General features: G+C 39.3%; 1 protein-coding gene across 3 annotated transcripts in view; it reads right to left on the bottom strand.

Moving 5' to 3' along the window:
- The window catches only part of LOC105233947 (homeobox protein araucan), a 141,074-nt gene that overhangs the window by 40,328 nt on the left and 77,754 nt on the right, over window positions 1-22,992 (bottom strand). For all 3 annotated transcript variants that reach the window (XM_049459413.1, XM_049459415.1, XM_049459414.1), the window contains exon 4: window positions 2,201-2,784. In XM_049459413.1, the coding sequence (XP_049315370.1) occupies window positions 2,201-2,784 (584 nt within the window). The remainder of the gene's footprint in view (window positions 1-2,200; window positions 2,785-22,992) is intronic.

Below are 22,992 nucleotides of genomic sequence, written 5' to 3'. Positions count from 1 at the left end.
TGGACTCTTTACCGAAAATATTGGTCAATGTGTGAGATATATAATTGAAATTCAGAGAGAATCTTTTGCTGATAGTACTTTGTCTCTGTGCTACAAATGGATTGAGTGGGGCTTATACTTCCCTTAGCCCCATATATCTAATATAAAGATTTTCCAACTTGCGAGTAACTTTATATCGCATAAATCGGCCAATATGTGAGTTATCTTAATAAATTTGAGAGAGCGTGTTTTTCTTATAACATTGCACATTTGTGCTTAAAATGTATAAAATCGGATGAAAACTCGCCCAAGATCCCATATAACTGATAAGTATTATCTTATCCGTTTTAGTTTTGTTTTTGATATTTTTTTTTGTTTTGTATTTTGAGAGTTTAAAATTCAAACATAAATGATTAATTCGGCTAACATTATCATTCTATTTTCAGCACACTGTGTTCGCTGTGGAAGTACGGCAAAGCCTGTTTAGTGGGGGCCTCTATAATAAAGACTTTCTGAAGTTTTGAGTGCCAGTAGTGTGAAGATCTAACAAATGCATCACCACTTCTGGTTGTTTATATTTTTTAGAAACGAATGTAAGACTTTAGGTATAAAAAAAAGACCACACCTCAGAAGGGGGTCTCTCATCCGAGACTGTTGTATACTTTTCACGGAGTTTTTTACGTGGCGGGTCCCAAATCAAGCGCAGCGCACAACGAGGTGAGAGGAGGGATGATTGCTTTCTCACTTTAGCTCACCTTAAAACGGCTGCTTTTTGACTTACCAAAGTATACTTGGTCTAAGACCAGAAGTTGTGAGCTGCTTGAGTGGCACTCAGAGAACTTTCCTCACATGCGTATTTTATCTTTGTATAAATGATCTGGGTGACCAGTCGCTTTGCCCATATTAGTCTGTCTATCCGTCTGTCTGTCCGTATGTCCATCTGTATATATCGCTCAGCTTTTGAGATATCAATCTGAAATTTTTCACACCGCCTTTTCTCACCAAAGAGCTGCTCATTTGCCGAAACTGCCGATATCGAACCATCATAGCAATTAGCTTCTGACTGATCTTTCAATCTTAGTCCACATTCAAAAAACTTTTTGCACTAGATTGGTGCATAAAATTATTGTCTAAGACACCGCTACATTCTTCGAACAAATTGGTCAGATTAGGGCAATATAGTAGCTGCCATACAAGCTGAATGATACAAATAAACTTGAGCTTAAGAAAGCTTTTTATTTGTCGAGGCGTATTCGCGAAATTTGTCATGGATTTCTATCCAGTTTAAGGCTACAATCTACGAAATTTTTTTCTAGATCGGACTTCTACAGAATATAGCTGCCATACAAACTGATCGGTCAAAAGCAAGTCTTTTTAAGGGAAATTTTTTTATTCGACAAAATATCTTCGAAACTTGGATTATGAGTTAGGTTTTCGTTGTATTTATAAACATAGTGGATATATGAAATGTACCTGTAAAGGGAAATATAGCTACCATGAAGCCTCAGTTACTGCTTTTTTTTTAACAATTTCTCCAAATTAAAGACAACATTTGGAACACCCTGTACACTTTGTTATCTTTTATAATAATTTTGTACACGCTTGTTAAGTCATTTTATATAACCACACTTCATAAATAACGATAACAATTTTTAATTTCAATGAAACCCTTGAATTAAACAACAAATGCTGTTTCACAGCGAAAATGCTGGTGAATTTCGAACGCGAAGGTGTGTAACAATAGTATGTGGCGCCTCGCGTACAAAGCGCACAATCCAAAAACCAGAAATCAGTTAGTTGCTGACAGTTAGCAGCCGCCAAAGTAACTGCAATAAAAGGAATGAGAAAATCAGTAGTCACAACAACGGCGCAGAAGCAGCAATTGCAGCGAACGAAGCTACGTACAAGACAATAGAGTCGCCAATAAAGCAAAGAACAGAACAATTGCGCCATTGAATTGCGTTTGTGATGAACAAGTGAAGTATTTAAGAGCACAAAAAGTACAAACACACACACACAGCATGCGCATCTTGGTACGCGCAAGAGGCGAGCTCGTGCAGGCATTCAATTATGCCACCCACACGCCAGTGCCAGTCAAACAATGCTGACGCGCCGCGGCAGTGCACAGGACCACTGCCCAAACCACAGAGGCTTCGTGATGCGCCTTTGCATGGCCATTCTGAGGTATGTCTTGCAGTCGACTTGACTGGAGGGAGCTTACCTTTTGCAGGTTGTATTGCACCGACGGCGCCCACACTCTTGCTGCCTATGTGGGAATGTTGGTTACTGGTCGCCGACACCGTCGACGTCGCAGCCGCAATTGTTGCACCCACGCCACTCACGCCGCCATCTACGGCACCTGCTGCCGTCGTCGTCGCTGCATTTGCCGCAACTGTTGTGTTGTTGCCAATTGTAACGTTTATGGCGCCGCCAGGGTACTCCATGCCGAGTGGCCGCCTGCGCTCCGCACAGCCAACACCACCAACACCAACACTATTCATGCTCATCTCCTCACTGTGGCGTGGTTTCTCCTCGTCCGAGGCCAACGCGTCCTCATCTTCGTCTTCGGTGCGATTCTTTGGCTCCCAAGTCATTTTGTTGTCCTTTTTGAGGCGTCGGCGCGCATTCGCAAACCACGTGGACACCTGTGTCAATGTCATTTTGGTGATAATGGCCAACATGATCTTCTCGCCTTTGGTCGGATATGGATTCTTCTTGTGCTCACTGAGCCAGGCCTTCAGCGTGGCTGTGGATTCACGCGTGGCATTCTTACGCCGCGACGCTAAATCATAACTGGCGCCATAACTGCAACGAAACGAAATAAAATACCATATAAATAAGAAACATAAATAGTGTAAAGACGAAGGTGAAGTGGAAATGTTGAGAAAATTAAATGCTTTGACTTGTTTATTGGTTCAATTGCATGGCGCATTGCAATGCTTAAGTGACGCAAAATATGTGCAGCCCCCCCCTTAGTGCGAGTAGCAATAACAAAAACGCATCTGCCAAGCGTTAATGGGTTAATGTGCACAAAAATAGCGCCAACATAATTCAAAGACGCCAGCGTGCCCCAGCGCAACTTGCCACGAGTGATTGCGCAATCGCAAAGGAAGGTGCGCTCTCCCCCCCGCTGGATGTCCCATTAATACTGTCGCTCCACAACGCATTTGCTTATTTATGCAACCTAATGTGAAGTGTTCTCGGTTTGCGCCACACTCACTGGGTCTAGTTGACTGAGTCCCATTTCTGTGGGCAGCACAGCTTTAGGCCCTGCTACAGCGCCGCAAATAATTCATGACTTTATTAGCCAACATCATTTCTCGCTTACTTATGTATGTGTCCGCCACTTGCTGCTCTCCATTCCGTCGCAATTGCACTGGATTTGGTGTATTGGTAACGCAGTTTTTGCAACATTAGCCACCACGTCTCCAGACAGCCGTGAAGGCGACGGCGGGCGGTCGCCGCCGCTCAGCAGGTGTTTGTTGTTTTGATGTATTCTTTCGTTCTCGTCGCCATGACACTTTATTTATATTTGGGCATTGCGCCAGCAGCAGGATGCCGCTTATGGATTGCACTTTTTCGCGTGTAGGAGTTAAGTGAGAGAGAAATGTGGCAGATGGAATTGTAATGTGGTGTCAATGTAAGCTGTGTAACGTATGAGCTTGTAAAAAGTGCAAAATTTTTTCCATATATAAAACTTAGGTCCTTATATAACTGGGATTTCAGCCTTAAGACTAAAAAAAGAAAAATCTATTTGTTCATCTGAATTATAATAATAAACATAACTTTCCATTCGTAATCTAACTAATTAAAGGAAAAGAAGTCAAGGAGGTCGATAACGAAGGACCTTTTTGTAATCTATAGCGATAATTCTAGTAGCTACAGGATAGGTTACGTTAGATGGCTGATCGATGATCGCACGTGGACTAGTATATGCAGTCATTTGAGCCAAAAGGCTTTTGCGAATGTGAAAGTACCAATGGTGTCCCAGCGCTGGCCAAGTTTCCGCGAAGCCCAGCTATTTAGTAGTAGACCACAAGGCGATACGGGAGCACCCGTTCCCATTCTACTGATAGTGGTTCTAGGGTTCCTTTCCTTGCTAGCTCATCAGCTTTACAATTACCTGCGATTCCGCTGTGCCATACCAGTCTTATCACAAAGACACTCAATGCTATTGATGGCGAGGTTAGGCACACCTCGACCAACGCTTCCCGCACTGTAAATGAGTTAAAGGCTAGTATCGCAGCCCTGCTATCTGCGTGAATGGTCACTTCTCTAAGGAGGCCGCACTCAGGAGCAACAAATCTACTGCTATCATGATGGCTACAACCTTAGCTTGGAAGGCACTGAAGTAGTGAGAAAGTCTGAAACTGGAGCTCCCCACAGTAAACCCCTCCAACAATCTTTCCCCCAAACTTTGTCCTATGCGTAAAGAAGGTCACTGAATCTCTCCTCAAATAGCTTCTTCTCATCCATAGCTCTCTTGTCGGTATATGGGCAGAGAACGAGCCGCCAGAGTTCGGTTTGTCGACTCCACGTTCTAGATGATCTGGTATGCAGTCAAAGTGTGTGGGCATATCCTAGTGATCAAATACGCATTCTTTTAAGAACCCAGATTCTCTCAGTCCGATAGCAACTTTCACCTTTCGTCTACGTCACAATGTGCAAGATGGCGTTAAGTGCCACGGTTGGAGTGACCTTGGTGCAGCACACATGCTGATGAGCGCCGCCCGTTGAACACTCTCGAATTTCTCTGCAAGTGTGGACTTTTCTAAAGCCCTTCACCATATAAAGATTCCATAGAACAGAATGGGCTTGACTATGGTGTCATAGAGCCAGAGGACCACTTTCGGAGAGACCCCACCTCTTGCCAATAGCTCCTCCACAGCAGTATGGGGCAATCAATGCCTATTTTGCTCGCTCTTCTAGATTCGGCTTCCATGAAAGCTGCCTATCCAGGATCCAGGATAAGCCCTAGATATTTATGAGGATCCAGTTTCATTTAGTTTTTTCTAAAAATATCTCACGTCGTGTGATAGCTTACGAAGGGTGCCAGGTGCATTGTGTCTGAATAATACGGTTGCATTGAATGCAATAGTAATTGAAGAGTGATTTTATATAGTTTTTTTTAAAATATGAAACGATCTCTGGTTAGTAACATCTATTTTCACAGCTACATCCGGCGTAAGCTTAGTTTCAAAATAATATGGCAAGCTAAACAAATGGGATCTAATCAATACTCTGCAAGCCAACTGTTGGTTTAACCACTGGTTAATTACTCAAAAGCGCTACCAGAGAATTCCGTTGAAATTTCTAAAACTTTCTTAAAGCCCATTCCATACTTCTGACCGAAAATCGTTTGTATTATTACTATGTGCAAAAAAAGTAAGACTTTATTCATAATTTTAAATTTCTTTACGTATTCTTCGAATACACTTGCCAATACACGTTTCTTCTTTCTAATTAATGGCTTCAATTGACTCAAAATGGTTTCCCCGTAGTGGTCGTTTGAGTGTGGTGAATATCCAGGAGCCACACGGTGCTAAATCAGGTGGATACGGTGGTTAAGGGAAGGTGAATTTTTATAAGATTTTTCAAAATAGTTTAAACTGATTCTTCCAGCAAACAATTATCACCGAAGGCCTTCTCCAACATTGTGAACGCTTTGGCACCGGAAATTTAATTCCGCACACGAAATTTAATGGAACTTCTTTGTTGAATAATTTAACTCATCGTAAAAATCAGCAGTGATACAAACTTAAATTAAAAAGTCTTACTATTTTTTGCCCACAGTAGTAAGTGAATAATATCGCATGGGAGCCATTTGAAGGCGACTCGATTAATGTAATCGAATGAGTAAATAATTAGTGTTACGTAAACTATATAAAATTATTAATTCCATGTAATATATTAAGCAATGACTTAGATCTACAAAAGAAACACAAATGGGGGTACACACTCTATCGATAACACTACTAGCTAAAGTAAGTCAGTCAACACTGCTGAATGCGGCCCCTCTATGGGAAAAAGCACTGCGTCAAAAAACAAATGCCAATAAGGCAAAAGCAGTGACCAGGCTATGTGCCATCAGAGTGGCCTGTGCATTCAGAACGGTCTCACATGAAGCGGCCAGTATCATACTGGTCTTATGTCTTGGCCTCAGAGCTATGTAGAGCATACCTAAACTCTAAAGCTATGAATAGGCGTTTAACAGCTGAAGAGCGAAAAAAGGGGAGACAGGTTAGCCCCGAAGAGTGGCAAAGACATTGGAACGCGGCAGAAAAAGGAAGATGGACGCACAGGCTCATTAAAAACGTATCAGCTTGGATTGAGAGACAGCATGGGGAGACAGACTTTTATCTGACGCAATTCTCGACAGGCCATGGCTGTTTCAGGAAATATCTGTACAGATTCGGCCACGACGATGACACAAAATGTTCATTCTGCAGCAGTGCCAACGAAAACACCGAGCATATCTTTTTATTCTGTTCGAGATACGTAATGGAGAGAACTACCATCGATGGAATAACAAACCAAAGGATGACGCCTGACATCATTATAAGCCACATGCTGCAATCAAAGTTGGTATGGGCAAAAATTAAAGAGTGGGCCGCAATAGCGATCCATGAACTCAGGATAAGAGAACGACAGCGAAGAAGCTTGAGAGCAGCTGAATAACTACGAAAGGAGTTTCTGAAGAGGCATTTTTGCCCAGCTTGGTCCTGCGAAGTAATACCTAATGGCGGTCCCGCAGGGCCAAATACAAGCTAACACAGCCGGAGTTAAGGGTTTAGTACGTAGGCGTACTGCTACGCAAGTCCAGTAAAGTTAGATAATCACAAACTGGGCGTGATCCGAAAGAGGTGTATCTTTAGCGGGCAATATGAATCGTACATGCTGCTCGTCTAAGGCATAGACATACAAATTATTATCACATTTCCTCCGATTAATTTATATATGTACGCACGCATTGAGATAATCGTATCCTATTGGACTTTAAATTGTCCTTCCACAATATTTGCACTAATTTACTTATGTAACTCAATGAAATAATCCGAGTATCACGCTTGTATGCAGTAAGTGAGTAAATAAAGTAGAGGGTAACGCATAATATTTACCACTTAATTTTCGCAAATAAAAGAGTCATTCGGGTAATTTTTCATCGAACGCCCCGAATATTAACACGTCTCATTGGGGAAGCACTTGAGGGTGTAATACAAAGCAAATAAAATAAATCAAATCAGTGCGCAGCCAATTCAGGGCACTTCAGGCCATGCCAACCTAGTCAACGGCATGCCGAACATTGCCTTGACGTGCCACAGCGGTACGTACTGTTTATGCCACACGGGCGACGCAGCGTGTGAGGCGCATTTCAGCGCATTCAGTTTGTGAAATTTCCACATGTTGTTTGTTGTTGCTGCCGTTTTTATTTTGTTGACTATTTTCGGTTTTCACGCGGCAAAAAGTTTTGCCAACCAACAAAATTTATGCGCGCACGTCATTCATGCCTCACCGCTGCCCCGCCGCACTTTGGCCGAATCAGCGCTACGCATGATCCCTTTCGCAAGGCACTTTATTGCATGCGTATGCATACATGTGTGCGGCATAACGCCCTTAGCGCATGTGGCAGGATGGGTGGGGGGAGACGGTTGGCACACCAAAGCAAATAATTCATTCGAAATGTGAATGAAATGAAATAAAATAAAATCATTTACAAAATTATTCGGTGGGCAGGGTACGTTGGCCACACGCCGGAGTCTCACATATGCGGATTGTACATGTACATATACAAAAGTATGTGTGTGACCTTGGTATGCGTGGCGCAGATTTTCGCTCTCCAACACCTTCATGATTTCCAGAAACTTACACATACATACATACTAAAGTTAATATATGCACATACACACGCACGCACATGCAAACTAATCGAAAGAGTGTCATTATTTCCTACTTTGCAACAACACCCGAGCGGCGTGCCGCTTGAGTGGCGTGAGCGGGCGCAAATAAAACGCGCTCACGTTCTTCACATACATACATATGTAGCGCTCGGCTGACTGATGAATTATTGTGACAGGCCGCAGAAAACCTATTAAATTTGCGTCTAGATGGCGCTACTTAAATTTGTCAAAATGTCTTTTTTACGCGCCCAACGCTCAGCGCGCAACCGGTTTTGCTGTGGTCGCTGGCAAATGTGGAATTGGATACTCGCACGCACACTCATAGCTCACGTGCTATGATGGCAAAAGCCTCAACAGCAACAACAACAACAATAACAATAAAAGCGAACGCGAAACTTTGATTGATATCGAAATGTCACGCAGACGCGCATGTGGCTAATAGGCCCTGCGGTTTCAACCATTTGCTATTTTACCATTCGTTCGCCTTTAACCATTTACCATTTGCTTTGTAAGCGAATTGATTTCGGCTCTTGTATTGGCCACCATTTGTACGCGCGAAATTATTGTGTGAAAAATTAAATCCGCTCAGCACACAGCTGCTACGCTGTTAAGGCATTTTCTACAGCCAAATATATAGTATGTATATATGTATACACACATATACACATGCTCGTAGCAAAAGTCCATATGTGATTTTGGTTACTTGGACACGCGGTTGACAAATTGCGGTGTTTTATATGGCTTGTAGGTCTAATGCATATATTAGATTTAGGAACAAATGAACGCTGGCAGATTAATTGGCTTGGCTCATGGATCGTTACTAGACAATTTCACTGTCCTAAATAATATTTATTTTTATAAAAATGTGTACATACATAAGTTAAATAAGTAGGTTCTTCTATGTTAAATAACTGTGGACGAATTTTAATAGTTTGGTTTTGGAATTTTTTTATCTGAAGATTTAAAATTAAAGCAGGTTTGTAGTATTTTTATTGGACATAGTAGCAGTGAAAAGTGTGATGCCGATGTGGATAATTAGATTAAAGATTACAAACGAAGACGGTTGTCAATATGAGTTGTATAATACGAGGTTTGACAATTAAGTAATGAGACTGATTTTATTGCCGCGCTTGTGGTAAACCTGTGACCCTTTCTCTTTTTCCGGCATCACTCCCCTCTCCATTGATATATGTACCATCGCTCTAGCTTGTTTAGTTCACCTGCTGCGTCAAGTTGAGTAGACGTGTGTTTGTAGTGCTCGTCACAAAAATGGTAAAACGAAATCGAAGCAGCATCGAATGACCGTCGCAGAAGACTGTTTGGAATAAGTGGAAAATGATCCCACGCTGCTTGATCGAGTTATTACAGGCGATGAGAGCTGGTTTTTCCAATACGACCCGGAAATCAAACGCCAAAGCTCACAAAAAAACTCGAAAAAAGCTCGCATGAGCAAGTCGAAGGTGAAAACGATGATTATTGCCTTTTTTGATAGCCGTGGAATCGTCCACAAAGAATTCGTTCCACCGGGAAAAACTGTGAATCAAGTCTACTATTGCCAAGTACTAGAAAGATTGCGAAAACGAGTCAATAGGGTGCGCCCAGACATCGCTCGTAACTGGATCCTTCATCACGACAACGCGCCGTGCCACACCGCCCTTAGCGTGTCCCAGTATTTGGCCTCTAAAGGGATCGCCGTGTTGCAACAGCCGCCTTATTCGCCCGACATGTCACCCTGTGACTTTTTTTGTTTCCTAAAACAAAATCGGTGGTCAAAGGAACCCATTTTGAGTCGATTACGGACATCCAGGCGGCTGTGACGAGGGTACTCGCGGACATCCCAGTCGAAGCGTTCCAGAAATGTTACGAAGCATAGAAAACGTTCAAAATGTTGAAAAAGTTCTTTGGTGATAATTGTTTGCCGCGAGAAACTGTTTTTGAGTAGTACAAATTAATCAAAGAGGGACGAAAATGGGTTGACGACGAATTTTCGACCAATATCGTGTCGCAACTACCGAGTTCGCCTGATTTAGCTCCGTGTAACTTCTGACTATTCAGAAAACTCAAAACAACTGCTCAGGGGAAACCGTTTTTGGTCAATTGAGGAGATAAAAAGAGAATCGCCAAACGCATTAAAGGCTATTCCGAAAATTTACTTTGAAAACAGTTTCGAGGATTTGAAAAAACTTTGCCAAAGGATATTCGGGCCAAGGGGTATTACTTTGAAGGAGACGACATAAATTTCGAAGGATAAGTTAGGAATTTCAAAATTATGAACAAAGTCTAACAAATTGTTGCTCAAAGTAGTCGTCGAAACACTTCTCAAGCTCGATTTTCGGCATAGCCTTTAGCTCTTTCAGCAATTTTCATCTGTCTTGCAAAGCGACGGCCCTTTAAGTTTCTCTTTATTTTTGGAAACAGGAAAATCAAACGGTTCCATGCCTAACGAATATAGAGATTGGTCGGTACAATATGGTTTTGGGCACGAATCCACGAACATGCAGCGAAGTGTGAGCGATTAACAAATGAAAATCGCCAAGCTCGTAAAAACAGGTCTAACCTTAGCGACTGATACAGTATAGAAAATAAATCTTTTTTATTCAAAGTGTGACTTTGAGAACACTGTAGGATGCTTTTTATTTTGCAGACCCGGTATCCAAACTAGTTCGGGCGGAACTGCTTTTTTTCAAAATGATACCCACGTTTTCTCGGGTTCTACTGGACTGATGTACATAGACTTTTTAGAGAATCTTCTTTATAGGCTTGTCTATGTCCAAAACTATCCATATTTCCAAATTTAAATTTTTACTGTATTTGAAAAATTCTTAACAAAAAATGCGCCTTTTTCAGGTACTCCCTATTTCGATTCTTTCCCAATTTTTCCTTGGAACCAGAGAGTGCGACATTATTCTAGAATAATATCTTTTTTTGGTTTCGTATTACTAGTAAGGTTGAAATCGTGGGTCACGTCACGTGACATTTTTTTAGAGCCCACTTGATCAGCAGTTAACATTTGAAAATTTAAACTTTTTTATCTTTTGATTAGACCAGAAGTCTTCTACTTAATGTCAATAAATAACTCAGAAAATGGATAGTAAATATATTAACTGCGTTATTTAACGATATTTCAAAAATCAACTGAACTGCCTCTAAACAAAGAGAAAATACGTCATAGTTTACAGTAATCAATGTTCCAATCAAACACATTTGCGTTTGTGGCTCTTCGAAGGCTGGTGAGGAGGATCTTATGCATCCACCTTTTAGTTAGCTTTGACCTGGCATGAAGTAATGACTATCTATATGCTTCGGTCTGTAGCGAATTAGTTTGCTGATGAAAAATTAATTTAAAACGAAAATCGACTCCTTCAATTTCTTGACAATAGGGACGAGGGTTCTATGAAAGAAGCATTATAGAATCACAATGGCAGAAAATTAGCGAGCATACACAGTTTTAGCTTAAATCGAATCATTCTAACAAGACCAAACTGGAAAAATAACTTGTGTACCGAGACACCTACATATGTACAATCACGCTGCGGATATTATCGAAAAGAAAAAACGTCAAAGCCAATACCGGGATTTAAAAATGAAAAAATACTTTTTAATTAAACAGTGTATTAATAAATTCATATGATATAGAGTCAACATAAATCCATTAACTTGAAAGAACAGGTGGTTTTAAGGGTGTAGGTTTCAATGGTTCAAGACATTTTTCGAAGTTGGTGTTTTTTTCTGCTGTTATTTGATTTCTACTCAATTTGGTTTCCATTTTATAATGAACAGACATATTTTGGAAAACTGTTTGCCTTCATCGATCAAAGGCTTTCTTCGTTTTCCGAACCAAAATGACTACGTTTGCAACCAATATTCGGTCAACTTAATCGCCCAGCAGTGTCGGTAATTCGCGCAACCATGGATCGGTTTACTGTAGTGGATAATGAACATTTGCATAAACACGGCAGAGTGCACACAGAAAATGCTCTGAGAGAATGAAAGTATCGACGAAGACCCGAATGACTCCATTCGCCGCACAGTTGGAGCTGTGCCATTCCAGCTTAGGCGGTCGCTTGCTCAAAATAATTTTTCATTTTTATTTGATATGCCACTTACGGTATATTTAAATCGCATATATGTAACTGAAATCACTTTTCTTTTCAAAAACAACAAATTTGCCACAATAAGATAAAAAATAAATTTAAAGTCTATGACAAATTGCTGCGCTGCAAACTCAAACACAGCCATTAGTCTCGAGCAAAGGATATAGCATACGCGAGAACACGTGCCTGTACATTACCGCCAGCATTACCGAGATAAAAATTACACTAAGGAAACATCATTTGGCATATCACAGTTCCGCATACAATTCAAAAACAATGAGGCAACAGTTCAAGTGGCAGACAAGTGCAAGAGATTTGCGATTTTCCTAGCGGATAACAACAGCAACGCGAAAGTGAAGTATTTATCTCAAGGGCATTAAACAAAATGTATAAAAAAAATGAAAAAGTGTGTACAAAAAATAAAAAGAAATGTTTTGTTGATAGCTAGCAAAGAATGGAAGACAAGTGTATGAAAAGAATTTCAGTTTCAACGCTTGGGGCACAGCGCTCTCTGCCAAGCTGCCTGCGTGGCTGTCTATCTTGGCCTGCTCGGGATGCACAAGTATGCCGTAGAAGTGGGTGGAGCGGCGGCGGCGACCGACATGTATCGATGACTGATTGATGATGAAGATGAGCCATGTAGAAAGCTACAGCCGATACTTTGCGCAAAACTTTGTCGTTAAAAACGCTCCCCCGGCTCACATTCCCTGCGCTGACGAGGAGTCTGTGAATTGCGACCAAATGCGAATTACTTATTCATACTATATGTTGATGATGAGTTTGGGGCAGCAGATGGGCTGGGTGATGCGGGTGTACATACGCCGTGTGGCAGGAGAAAGTGGGTGGAGTTGCACAAATTATAGCGAACAGAAAAGCGCACACAAATGAGTGCCATTTTACCAAAGCAGCTGTGCGCAGAGCTACATACTCCTAAGTATATATGTATGTTTTTGAGCAAGCGTGTCTTCCTACTTTTCCATTGACTGTGATAGATACTGACACGTTTGCGGGATGGAGTTTGTGTATAGATTGGACTTCAATCGATGCTGCTGGCTGATAAATCACACATTTTCGCTGATCAAATCAATCTAATTGACATCACTCAAAATGATGTGCTGGTGGAAAAATGTATCGTCAGTAGAATAGCACATACACACACTCCGTTCGACGGTTATAAGAACCACAACGAATACTTCATATATGTATGTATGTATGTAATTTCACACGATGAGTTCGTTCAGTCATTTATTTAGTCACTCTGTGAACGGCTCTGTGGGGGCTGTTCCAGCTGCAGCGCTCTAGTGCCCGTGCCTCCCAGCTGCCCTCACCGCTCAGCGCTTGTTTTTACCAAATATGAATGGATGAGTTGCGTTTCGTCTCCGCTGGGGTTGCGCTGTCATATAGAAAATGGCGTAGCAAAGCAAAGGCAAAAGCGAGTAGAGCTGTGCGTGTTGAGGAGGAAACTGAAACGGCTTTGAGGAGATAATGTATCTGTTGTTAGTTGGGTTGAGTGCAATATACGCATTGCTGGAATTTCTAGTTGGCTGTGATTTATTTCAATGAAAGTTGCCACCCACTCATCGGTCGTTCGGTCGGTCTACAGCGCTCGGTTGCTAGCTGCTTTATTGTTGAGCGCTTCATCAAAATGCCTCATGCGAAAATGCAAAACGAATGAAATGCAAATATTGCGTCACAGGCTGCAAAAACAACGGTGTACAGCTGGCGTTACGCCCAATGCGGAGAAAACAACAATAATAAATGGAAGAAGAAAGCTTTTGCGAAAATCACCATAGGTTGTGCGGGCGATAGAAGTGCTCTCTTAAAATAGTCTCACAGAAAATCGCAACTACATAAACCAGGCTACTACCTCAAGATGCAATTCTTTGTCGGGCTCTGCATAATAGCTAAAATTTAATTATGGTATATTCACTTTACAATTAATATTTGTTCTATCTCAAGATATATTTGATTGGATTCTAACTTCTTAATTACTTTAGCCAAAAAACCGTTTTTGGAGGAATTATATAGTGAACATTCTTTAGATGGGTGGTGATTTTGGCTTGGAAGACGAAGATCTCTCTGGTTTGCTGAAATAATTTTGAGATAAAAAGCTTGAAGCAAAAATCAATGAAGATTATTGTCAAACACTTTAGAAAAAACGTCGTTTTGATAAGGAAGGAAATAAGGAAGAGCTAAATTCGGGTGTAACCGACTCCCTTATAATGCCCTGGCTGCAGGATATATATTTTTGCAAGCATAATGTTAAATATCCAGAGATTCTGTCAGCAAAAGACCTGTGCGGTGTAGGCTTACAGGTTCCAACCCCCCATCACATTGGAAATATGGTTTGGGATATGATGATGAAAGAGAATTGAACAGTGAAAAAACGAACGCTACCTACTTTCATGAAAACAACGAAAGACTCCACTTAATCGCAAAAACGACCTAGTACATAGGCTGCTATATATATTTCTGGACTAGGCAACACTAAGTGTTGCCAGGTGCAATCTGACATTTCGATTGGAAAGTTTGACATTTTTTAGCATAACATCACTCAGAACGTTTTGTCTTTTAATCGTGAATTGTTTTATTTACAGGGAATCAAAAAATTATCTCGGCCAAAAAATGGAATTAACTCGTGAACAACACAACTTTCGACGTGGATTATCGCGACAAGAGTGCATCAATGAACTAAAATCTTTGTATGGCTATGAAGCACCATCCTATAGCACTGTGAAAAACTGGTACAACGAATTCAATCGTGGCCGACGCTCGCTCAAAGACGAATTCCGTGAAGGTCGTCCAAAAACAGCCGTTGTGCCAGAAAACATCGATGCCGTACGTGAACTGATAATGCAAGACCGTCATGTAACATACCTTCAGATAGAGGCATGCCTATGCATTTCTCCCACCAGCATATATTCGATATTGCATGAACACCTGGCCGTAAAAAAGGTTTGTTCTCGTTGGATCCCGCACAATTTGATTGGTGTAAAGAAATGCTGAAAAAATACGATCCGGTGCTTCAAAAGACGTTTATAAGATCGTCACATGGGACGAATCATCGATCTATACGTATGAGCCCGAAACAAAACACCAATTGACCAAGACGAGCCAAATCCAACGAAAAAAAAACCATTTTCGTTGATAAATATTCTTATTTTCATTATTAGGTCAGAAATACATATAGCAGCTCTCGTAAGAGGACCATGCTGAGCTACAACATTTACTGGAATCAAGAACAAAAGCAAAAATTTTTGCGTGATCGAAAATGTTTGAACTCAAATTCGTAATCAGAACACCTCAAATAAACCACATACAAGTGGCAAATTTTTCTTTCAGAGATACATTCGGCCCCATGTTGCAAGACTGGTTAAGAACAATATGGAAAACACCGGCAGGGAAATTTTACCTCACTCGTCTCATAGTCCAAACTTTGTCATTTCTGACTATCATGTATTCCGGTCGATGCAGAACGCCTTGACTGAAATACGGTTGAAATCAAAGCAGACTATCTAAAATTGGTTTAATTAATTCTTGGCCACCATACCGGTGTGATTCTTTTGGGATTTGTGGGTTCCAATTGTCAAAAAATGGGAAAATATTATTTTTAGAAAAATAGTTTCAGATGGGCCTTGAATAATAATATTGTATAAGTTTTTCGTAAATAAGAGTTCTTTTTATCTTGTTTACTGATAAGTTTAATATCTAAGTAGTAGCTTATTTTCTAACTAGGATAATCATCTATGAAAATATGATTATTACTTCTTATTGTAGCAAAATTTATTTAAGAATAGGTTAGAGTAGTTTGGTAGGACAATAAGCCACGCATAGACCAGATTTTGTGCTAGGCTACCCAAATAAAGTTCATTTACGAGGTCCTTTAGGATGCCTGCGCTTGACGCGAATTTCAACAGACTCTGTGGCCTCACTATCTATACCCCTTCCAGTGTCTCACACCGTGGGCCCCCAGATGCATACAGCGTTTTCCAATGCAGAACTAGTACACAAAAGGTGCTCTATTGCCTTCCTGGCGCCTCACTTTTAACATTCAACTTCAGTCTTATCGATCTGTCAGCCCCATTCTGCAGACGTTTGCGGCTGCCATAAAGTGACCAGTTAGTATTCCGATCATATTCCTACAGTCCCTTCAATCGAGTGCTAGCATGAATTGTTTACACATGACTTTGCAAACAGGTAGCTTCTATCTAGATCGTCGTATAGACAATGCAGGGATTTTTCAATGTTGGTTACTTTTTCGGGTATTAGTCGAACACCATTCTTGGCAATATCGCCACTATCTCATTGCCCTCGATGCCTTTGTGACCAGTCACTCAGTCGAACTGAAGTTGCTTGCTTTTGGCAATACTTTCCATTACTACCCTCTTTCCCAAGAGATTTCAGGTTTATATAATATACGAAACGTAATATACGCTGAAACATTTTACTTTCTGAGATCATAAGCTTTGGATTTTGACAATTAAGAACTCTCATACCTATCATGAGCAGACAAGCACCATTCAAATGTGAATTCCGTCGGTAGGGCGGTGAAAAATAACCGTTGGCTTTGTTACAATTGTTGTTATTGTATTGTCAGCACTACAATTTTTAAAGTACTTTAACTTACATAGACTAAATGTAATTGAGCGGCCTAGTATCAGCTGTCTTTAATTCGCCCAGTCTTACTTTCCAGCGATCGAATAAACTATACCAGATGATTAAACAAACGGACAGCACTTGTGGTGCAACCCTGCGCTAAAAGGTCTTTTGACACATGAGTGTGACAATAGTGTTATGGTTCTTTTTGTGTGGAGAAACTAATTTTATGGCGTCAAACAAACGATGCTGTAACCCTTGGTTTTGGTTTTCTACAAATTACTACATATATTCGATTTCAAGTCTTTAGTTTTAAAAATACAAGAAAAACAAGTAAGGAAGGGCTAAGTTCGGCTGTCAGCGAACATTTTATACTCTCGCATGATAAAGTGATAATCGAGAATTCATTATCCGTGATTTACATATTTTTTTTATTTTTCTGTAAAATTAATTAGATTAGTAGTTCCTGAGATATGGTTTTTGGTCCATAAGTGGGCGACGCCACGCCCATTTTCAATTTAAAAAAAAACTGGGTGCACCTTCTTTCTGCCATTTCTTCCGTAAAATTTAGTGTTTCTGACATTTTTTGTTAGTCGGTTAACGCACTTTTAGTGAATTTCAACATAACCTTTGTATGGGAGGTGGGCGTGGTTATTATCCGATTTCTTCCATTTTTGAACTGTATATGAAAATGTCCTAAGGAAACGACTCTATAGAGTTTGGTTGACATATGTAGCTATAGAAGTTTCTGAAATATGTACAAAAAACTTACTAGGAGGCGGGGCCACGCCCACTTTTCCAAAAGAAATACGTCCAAATATGCCCCTTTCTAATGCGAATTTTTGTGCCAAATTTCACTTTAATATCTTTATTTATGGCTTAGTTATGACACTTTATAGGTTTTCACCATTTTGTGGGCGTGGCAGTAGGCCGATTTTGCCCATCTTCGAACCTAACCTTCTTATGGAGCTATGAAATACGTGTACCAAGTTTCATCATGATATCTCAATTTTTACTCAAGTTACAGCTTGCACGGACGGACGGACAGACGGACGGACGGACAGACAGACATCCGGATTTCAACTCTACTCGTCACCCTGATCACTTTGGTATATATAACCCTATATCTGACTCTTTTAGTTTTAGGACTTACAAACAACCGTTATGTGATCAAAACTATAACTTAGCAACTTTGTGGCGAGAGTATAATTACACACGCTCCCTCAATTTTATTAAAACACCTCGCACATTAGCCGATACATGCGATATGAAGTCGAAGCTCTTGCCGTTACTTAGGTCACTCTGATTAGCTGCTAATGGCCCCTAACGGTGACTCGTTTACACTGCAATTGGTTAGCGCGTACAAGGATGGCAACATAAATGTGGCAGCATTATAAATATGTAAATTATATATTGTGGTAACATCATAAATCTGTAAATTATGTATCTTATTATAAATAAAAGAGTGTGGCAGCACGATCTGCGGCCATGTTGAAGATAAAGAAGAACGAGTGCAGATCATTTAAAAAGAGCGTCCAACATAATAAAATTGTTTAAAATATCAGAAGTGGTTGTATTGCGCCCAAAATGTCATCAAACGAGGATTCGCTTAGTTTATACACAGTTGAACAATTAAAATCATGGTTGCGTTCGCTCAAACATAAAACAACAGGTAGTAAAGCCGAACTAATTGTTCGCCTACAAAAAATTCCTGAGGAGCTTCGTGGAAATTTTCGAAACTCCATGGTTGACGTTGACGCTGACGTTGACTGTACGCAAGCCATCATTGCGGAAAAAGAACAAGCTGATGAAATCAACGAAGGAGCGAGCAGTATAAACATCACCGAGGAGTGTGGTGAATTTAGCAATGGGATTGTACCACAATATGACGCAAGTAATCGAACGAGTGTTGAAAAGAAACAAAAAAGAGTGTGATGCAAACGAGTGGCGACTTTTAAAAATCGAATTAGAATTGTTTGAAGCGTGAGTGTGAACTAAAGAAGATGGAAAATGAACTTCTAATGAGAGAAAAAGAACAGTTGAGAAATAGTGATAATCAAACAAAAAACATTTCCAATAAGCAAAAGTTCGCAGATGTTAAAGAACTTATATCTGAATTTTCTGGTAGTGGTGAATGCCTTAAGCTATGGCAAGCACAACTAAAAAATATCCAGAGTGTTTACCAACTTGATGATAACAACCTAAGAGCATTAATTGCAAATAAATTAAAAGGCAATGCGCTAAAGTGGTTACATTCTCGAAGATGACTTGATTTTAATGCCAATCGACAAGTTCTTAAAGGAAATGAGCTCGCTGTTTGAAGAAAAAACAAGCAATTTGATGCTAAAGAAAAAGTTTGAAATCAGGCAGTGGTTGACTACCGAATCGTTTCGAGAATATTTCCAAGAAAAACTAATTCTGGCAAATAGAATTCTAATTGGTGAAGATGAACTTGTAGAATATCTAATTGATGGTATTCCGGATAACACTTTACGTTCGCAAGCTAAAATGCAACGATTTCATGACAAATATGAATTGTTAGAAGCGTTTAGAAATATTCAATTGCCACGATATATATCAAAGAAAATGACAGCAGACAATCAACATGAGCAGTCGAATAATGGACAACAAACAACAAGAGTCGTGAGATGCTACAATTGCAACTCCGTTGGCCATTTAGCAAGTGTATGCCGAAAACCCAAACGAGAGCTTGGTGCTTGTCATGTATGCGCTGAAGTTGGCCATTTAGCAGCAAATTGTCCACAAAGGAAGAGCCGCCCTGTACAACATGTCACAGAATTGATGGAAGGCGATGAATATGTAAGGTTTTAAATTATGTATTTATTAATTCTAAATTTACTTATAAAACTTTATTAGGATCATTAATTGATACGGGAAGCCCCATTAGCTTTGTTCGCCAACAGTTCGTACCAGATGTAGTAATAAACAGAAAGAACAATGTATTTTTAAAATATAGTGGTATAAACAAAAGTCCATTATCTATTGTCGGAAATGTAAACAGTTTTATTTTTTTCAAAAATAAAAGAATTGAATTAACGATGTTAGTTGTAACAAATGAAACAATGACTCATCCAATTATTTTAGGAAGAGACTTTTTAAGTAAATCTAATTTAAAATTAGAATGTAAAGAAATAGATTCGAATTTCAAAGTCGAAAATAACACATATGATGAAGAGTGTCAAAGATTAATGAAAATTGAATTTGATAACACTAAATTTTCTGTGAATTATAATGAAGTATTGAAAACTGAAGCAAAAACTCCTAATGTTTATATAAAAAATGATAATGTAAGTGTCTATGCAAAACAAAAATTTCTGCAAATATTTCAAGATTATTATATGTGCTGTAAGCGCCCCGATACGCCAAAAATTAGATGTGAGATGAAACTGTTGTTGAGTACAGAAAAACCTTTTAATTGTCCTCCAAGAAGACTGTCATACAGTGAAAAACAACAAGTTAGGGTTGTTTTAGATGACTTAATGCAAACCAAGATAATTAGGCCGAGTAAGTCAGAATATTCTTCCCCCATTGTTTTAGTAAGGAAAAAAACAGGTGATATAAGGTTATGTGTGGATTTTCGTAGTTTGAATAAGATAACATTGAAAGATAACTATCCCTTGCCTCTTATTGATGATCTGTTAGATAGACTAGCAAATAAATGCATTTTTTCGTTATTGGATTTAAAGAGTGCGTTCTATCACGTAGATATGGTTGAAGATTCGATTAAATACACTTCTTTTGTAACACCGATGGGGCAGTACGAGTTTTTGAAAATGCCTTTCGGTCTGAAAAATGCACCTTCAACATTCCAGCGGTTTGTTAGCCATGTTTTCGATGATCTGATTCGAGCAGAGAAAATTGCTATTTATTTAGACGATATCATGATAGCTACAAGTAATGAAGAAGAACATTTAGACATTTTGCAGGAAGTTTTTAATAAGTTAGTACAAAACAAATTGGAATTGAGGTTAGATAAATGCCGATTTATGGAGTCAGAAATACGCTATTTAGGATATAACATTTCGAGTAAAGGTATTCTACCGGATGAAAAGAATGTAGAAGCTATAGTGAATTTTCCTATACCCAGTAACACAAAAGCTGTACACAGTTTTTTGGGCTTATGCTCATACTTTAGAAGATTCGTTAAAGATTTTTCGCGAGAAGCTCAGCCTCTGTACAAACTAATAAAAAAGAATGTTAAATTTACATTTGGGGAAGACGAGTTACAGTGTTTTGAGAAACTTAAAAATAAATTAATTGGGTCTCCTATCTTAGCGATTTACGACCCAAGAGATGATACAGAGCTGCATTGCGATGCCAGCTCTCGGGGATTTGGTGCAATATTATTACAAAAAAAGAGTGACGACAAATTTCACCCAGTCTTTTATTTTTCGAAACGTACCAGCGAGCCCGAATCTAAATACCACAGCTTTGAGCTGGAAACACTTGCAATTATTTATGCACTTCGGAGATTTCGGGTATATCTTCAAGGATTGAAATTTAAGATAGTCACTGATTGCAATTCACTCATGCTAACTTTAAATAAGAAGGAAGTAAATCCAAGAATAGCCAGGTGGGCACTCGAATTGCAAAATTTTCAATATGTTCTCGAACACCGTAATGGAAATAGAATGCTCCATGTGGACGCACTTAGTCGCACTTCAAATATCTTAGTTCTTGAAGAAAATACGTTTGAGCAAAATCTGTCAATTTGCCAAAATCGAGATAGGAAAATTATTGAAATCCGGGGGGAATTGGAAAACAAGGAAAATGGTGTTTTGAAATGCGGAATGGCTTAGTTTATAGAAAAAACGGACAAAATATACTATTTTATATACCAAATGAGATGGAAGAACATTTATTGAGAAAGTATCACGATGAAATGGGTCATATGGGAAGTGATAAAGTTTTCAGTGCTATAATAAAGTCATATTGGTTTCCCAAAATGAAGGAGAAAATTAAACAATATATCTCAAATTGCCTAAAGTGTATTGCCTTTTCCTCGAAGAGTGGGAAACATGAGGGCCTCTTACATAATATACCCAAAGGAAACGTACCTTTCGAAACTGTTCATGTGGATCACTTCGGTCCAGTGTCATTTAAACATTCTAAGAAAAAATATGTATTTTTGGTAATAGATGGGTTCACTAAATTTGTTAAGTTATATGCGGTGTGTTCAGCAGGCACCAGGGAGGTCATGAGCTGTTTAAAATTGTATTTTAGTAGTTACAGTCGTCCAAAGGTATTGATATCTGAACGATGCAGTGCGTTTACATCAAAAGATTTTGAAAATTTTTTGAAAACAAATAACGTAAAACATGTAAAAATTGCGACAGGATCGCCACAAGCCAATGGACAGGTGGAGCGCGTTAATCGTAGTCTTGCTCCAATGATAGCAAAATTAACCAGCGGTGGCTTTAATTTCAGCTTAGACAAAACTTTACCGGACATAGAGTATGCTTTAAACAATACGATGCATCGAAGTATAGGCACAACTCCAAGCGAACTACTTTTTGGAGTTTCACAAAGGGGAACTGTCGTTGACTTTCTCAGAGAAAGACTAGAAGAAAATGATTTGAATAATAATGAACGTAACTTAGCAGATATTAGGGATAAGGCAGCAGAAAATATTTCAAAGTCTCAAAATTATAATAAATTGCTGAAAGATAAACATCGGACACAAAGAAAGTATATGGAAGGAGATTATGTTATGGTAAAGAATTATATAAGTAATCCAGGTGCATGTAAAAAGATTGCCCCCAAGTTTAAAGGTCCTTATAGAGTTTGCAAAATACTTCCTAATGACAGGTATATACTTAGAGATGTCGAGGGATTTCAACTTAGCCAAATTCCATATGAAGGAATATGGGAAGTAGCAAACATGAAGCCTTGGTTAAACCATAGTCTCCCTAATGAAAGCGTAATCGGGACGATTACATGTCAGGATGGTCGAACTGTGGCAGCATTATAAATATGTAAATTATATATTGTGGTAACATCATAAATCTGTAAATTATGTATCTTATTATAAATAAAAGAGTGTGGCAGCACGATCTGCAGCCATGTTGAAGATAAAGAAGAACGAGTGCAGATCATTTAAAAAGAGCGTCCAACATAATAAAATTGTTTAAATAAATTAAAATTTTGGCGTCATCTGGGTCCCCTTTTTAGGCGCTAATGGCCACCAAAATTGACTAATTCGAAAATTCGAATTCGAATTCGAAGTTTTGACCGGATTGAACCTATTTCTGAAACACAAATGCAATATTATTAGGAAGCACACTCTCCGAATTTCAGTAATAATGTATATTTCACAGATTGACCGATATGTTCGATAAGAAGTTCGATAAAAAGTTCGAAATTGGAACTTTGACTCACATAATCGGTATTTGGACACTTTAGTA

Source organism: Bactrocera dorsalis, chromosome 5, assembly GCF_023373825.1.
Source record: "Bactrocera dorsalis isolate Fly_Bdor chromosome 5, ASM2337382v1, whole genome shotgun sequence".
Taxonomy (NCBI): Eukaryota; Metazoa; Arthropoda; class Insecta; order Diptera; family Tephritidae; genus Bactrocera; species Bactrocera dorsalis.
Note: the sequence above shows the minus strand (reverse complement) of the source record. Positions and strands in the feature narration are given on the sequence as shown.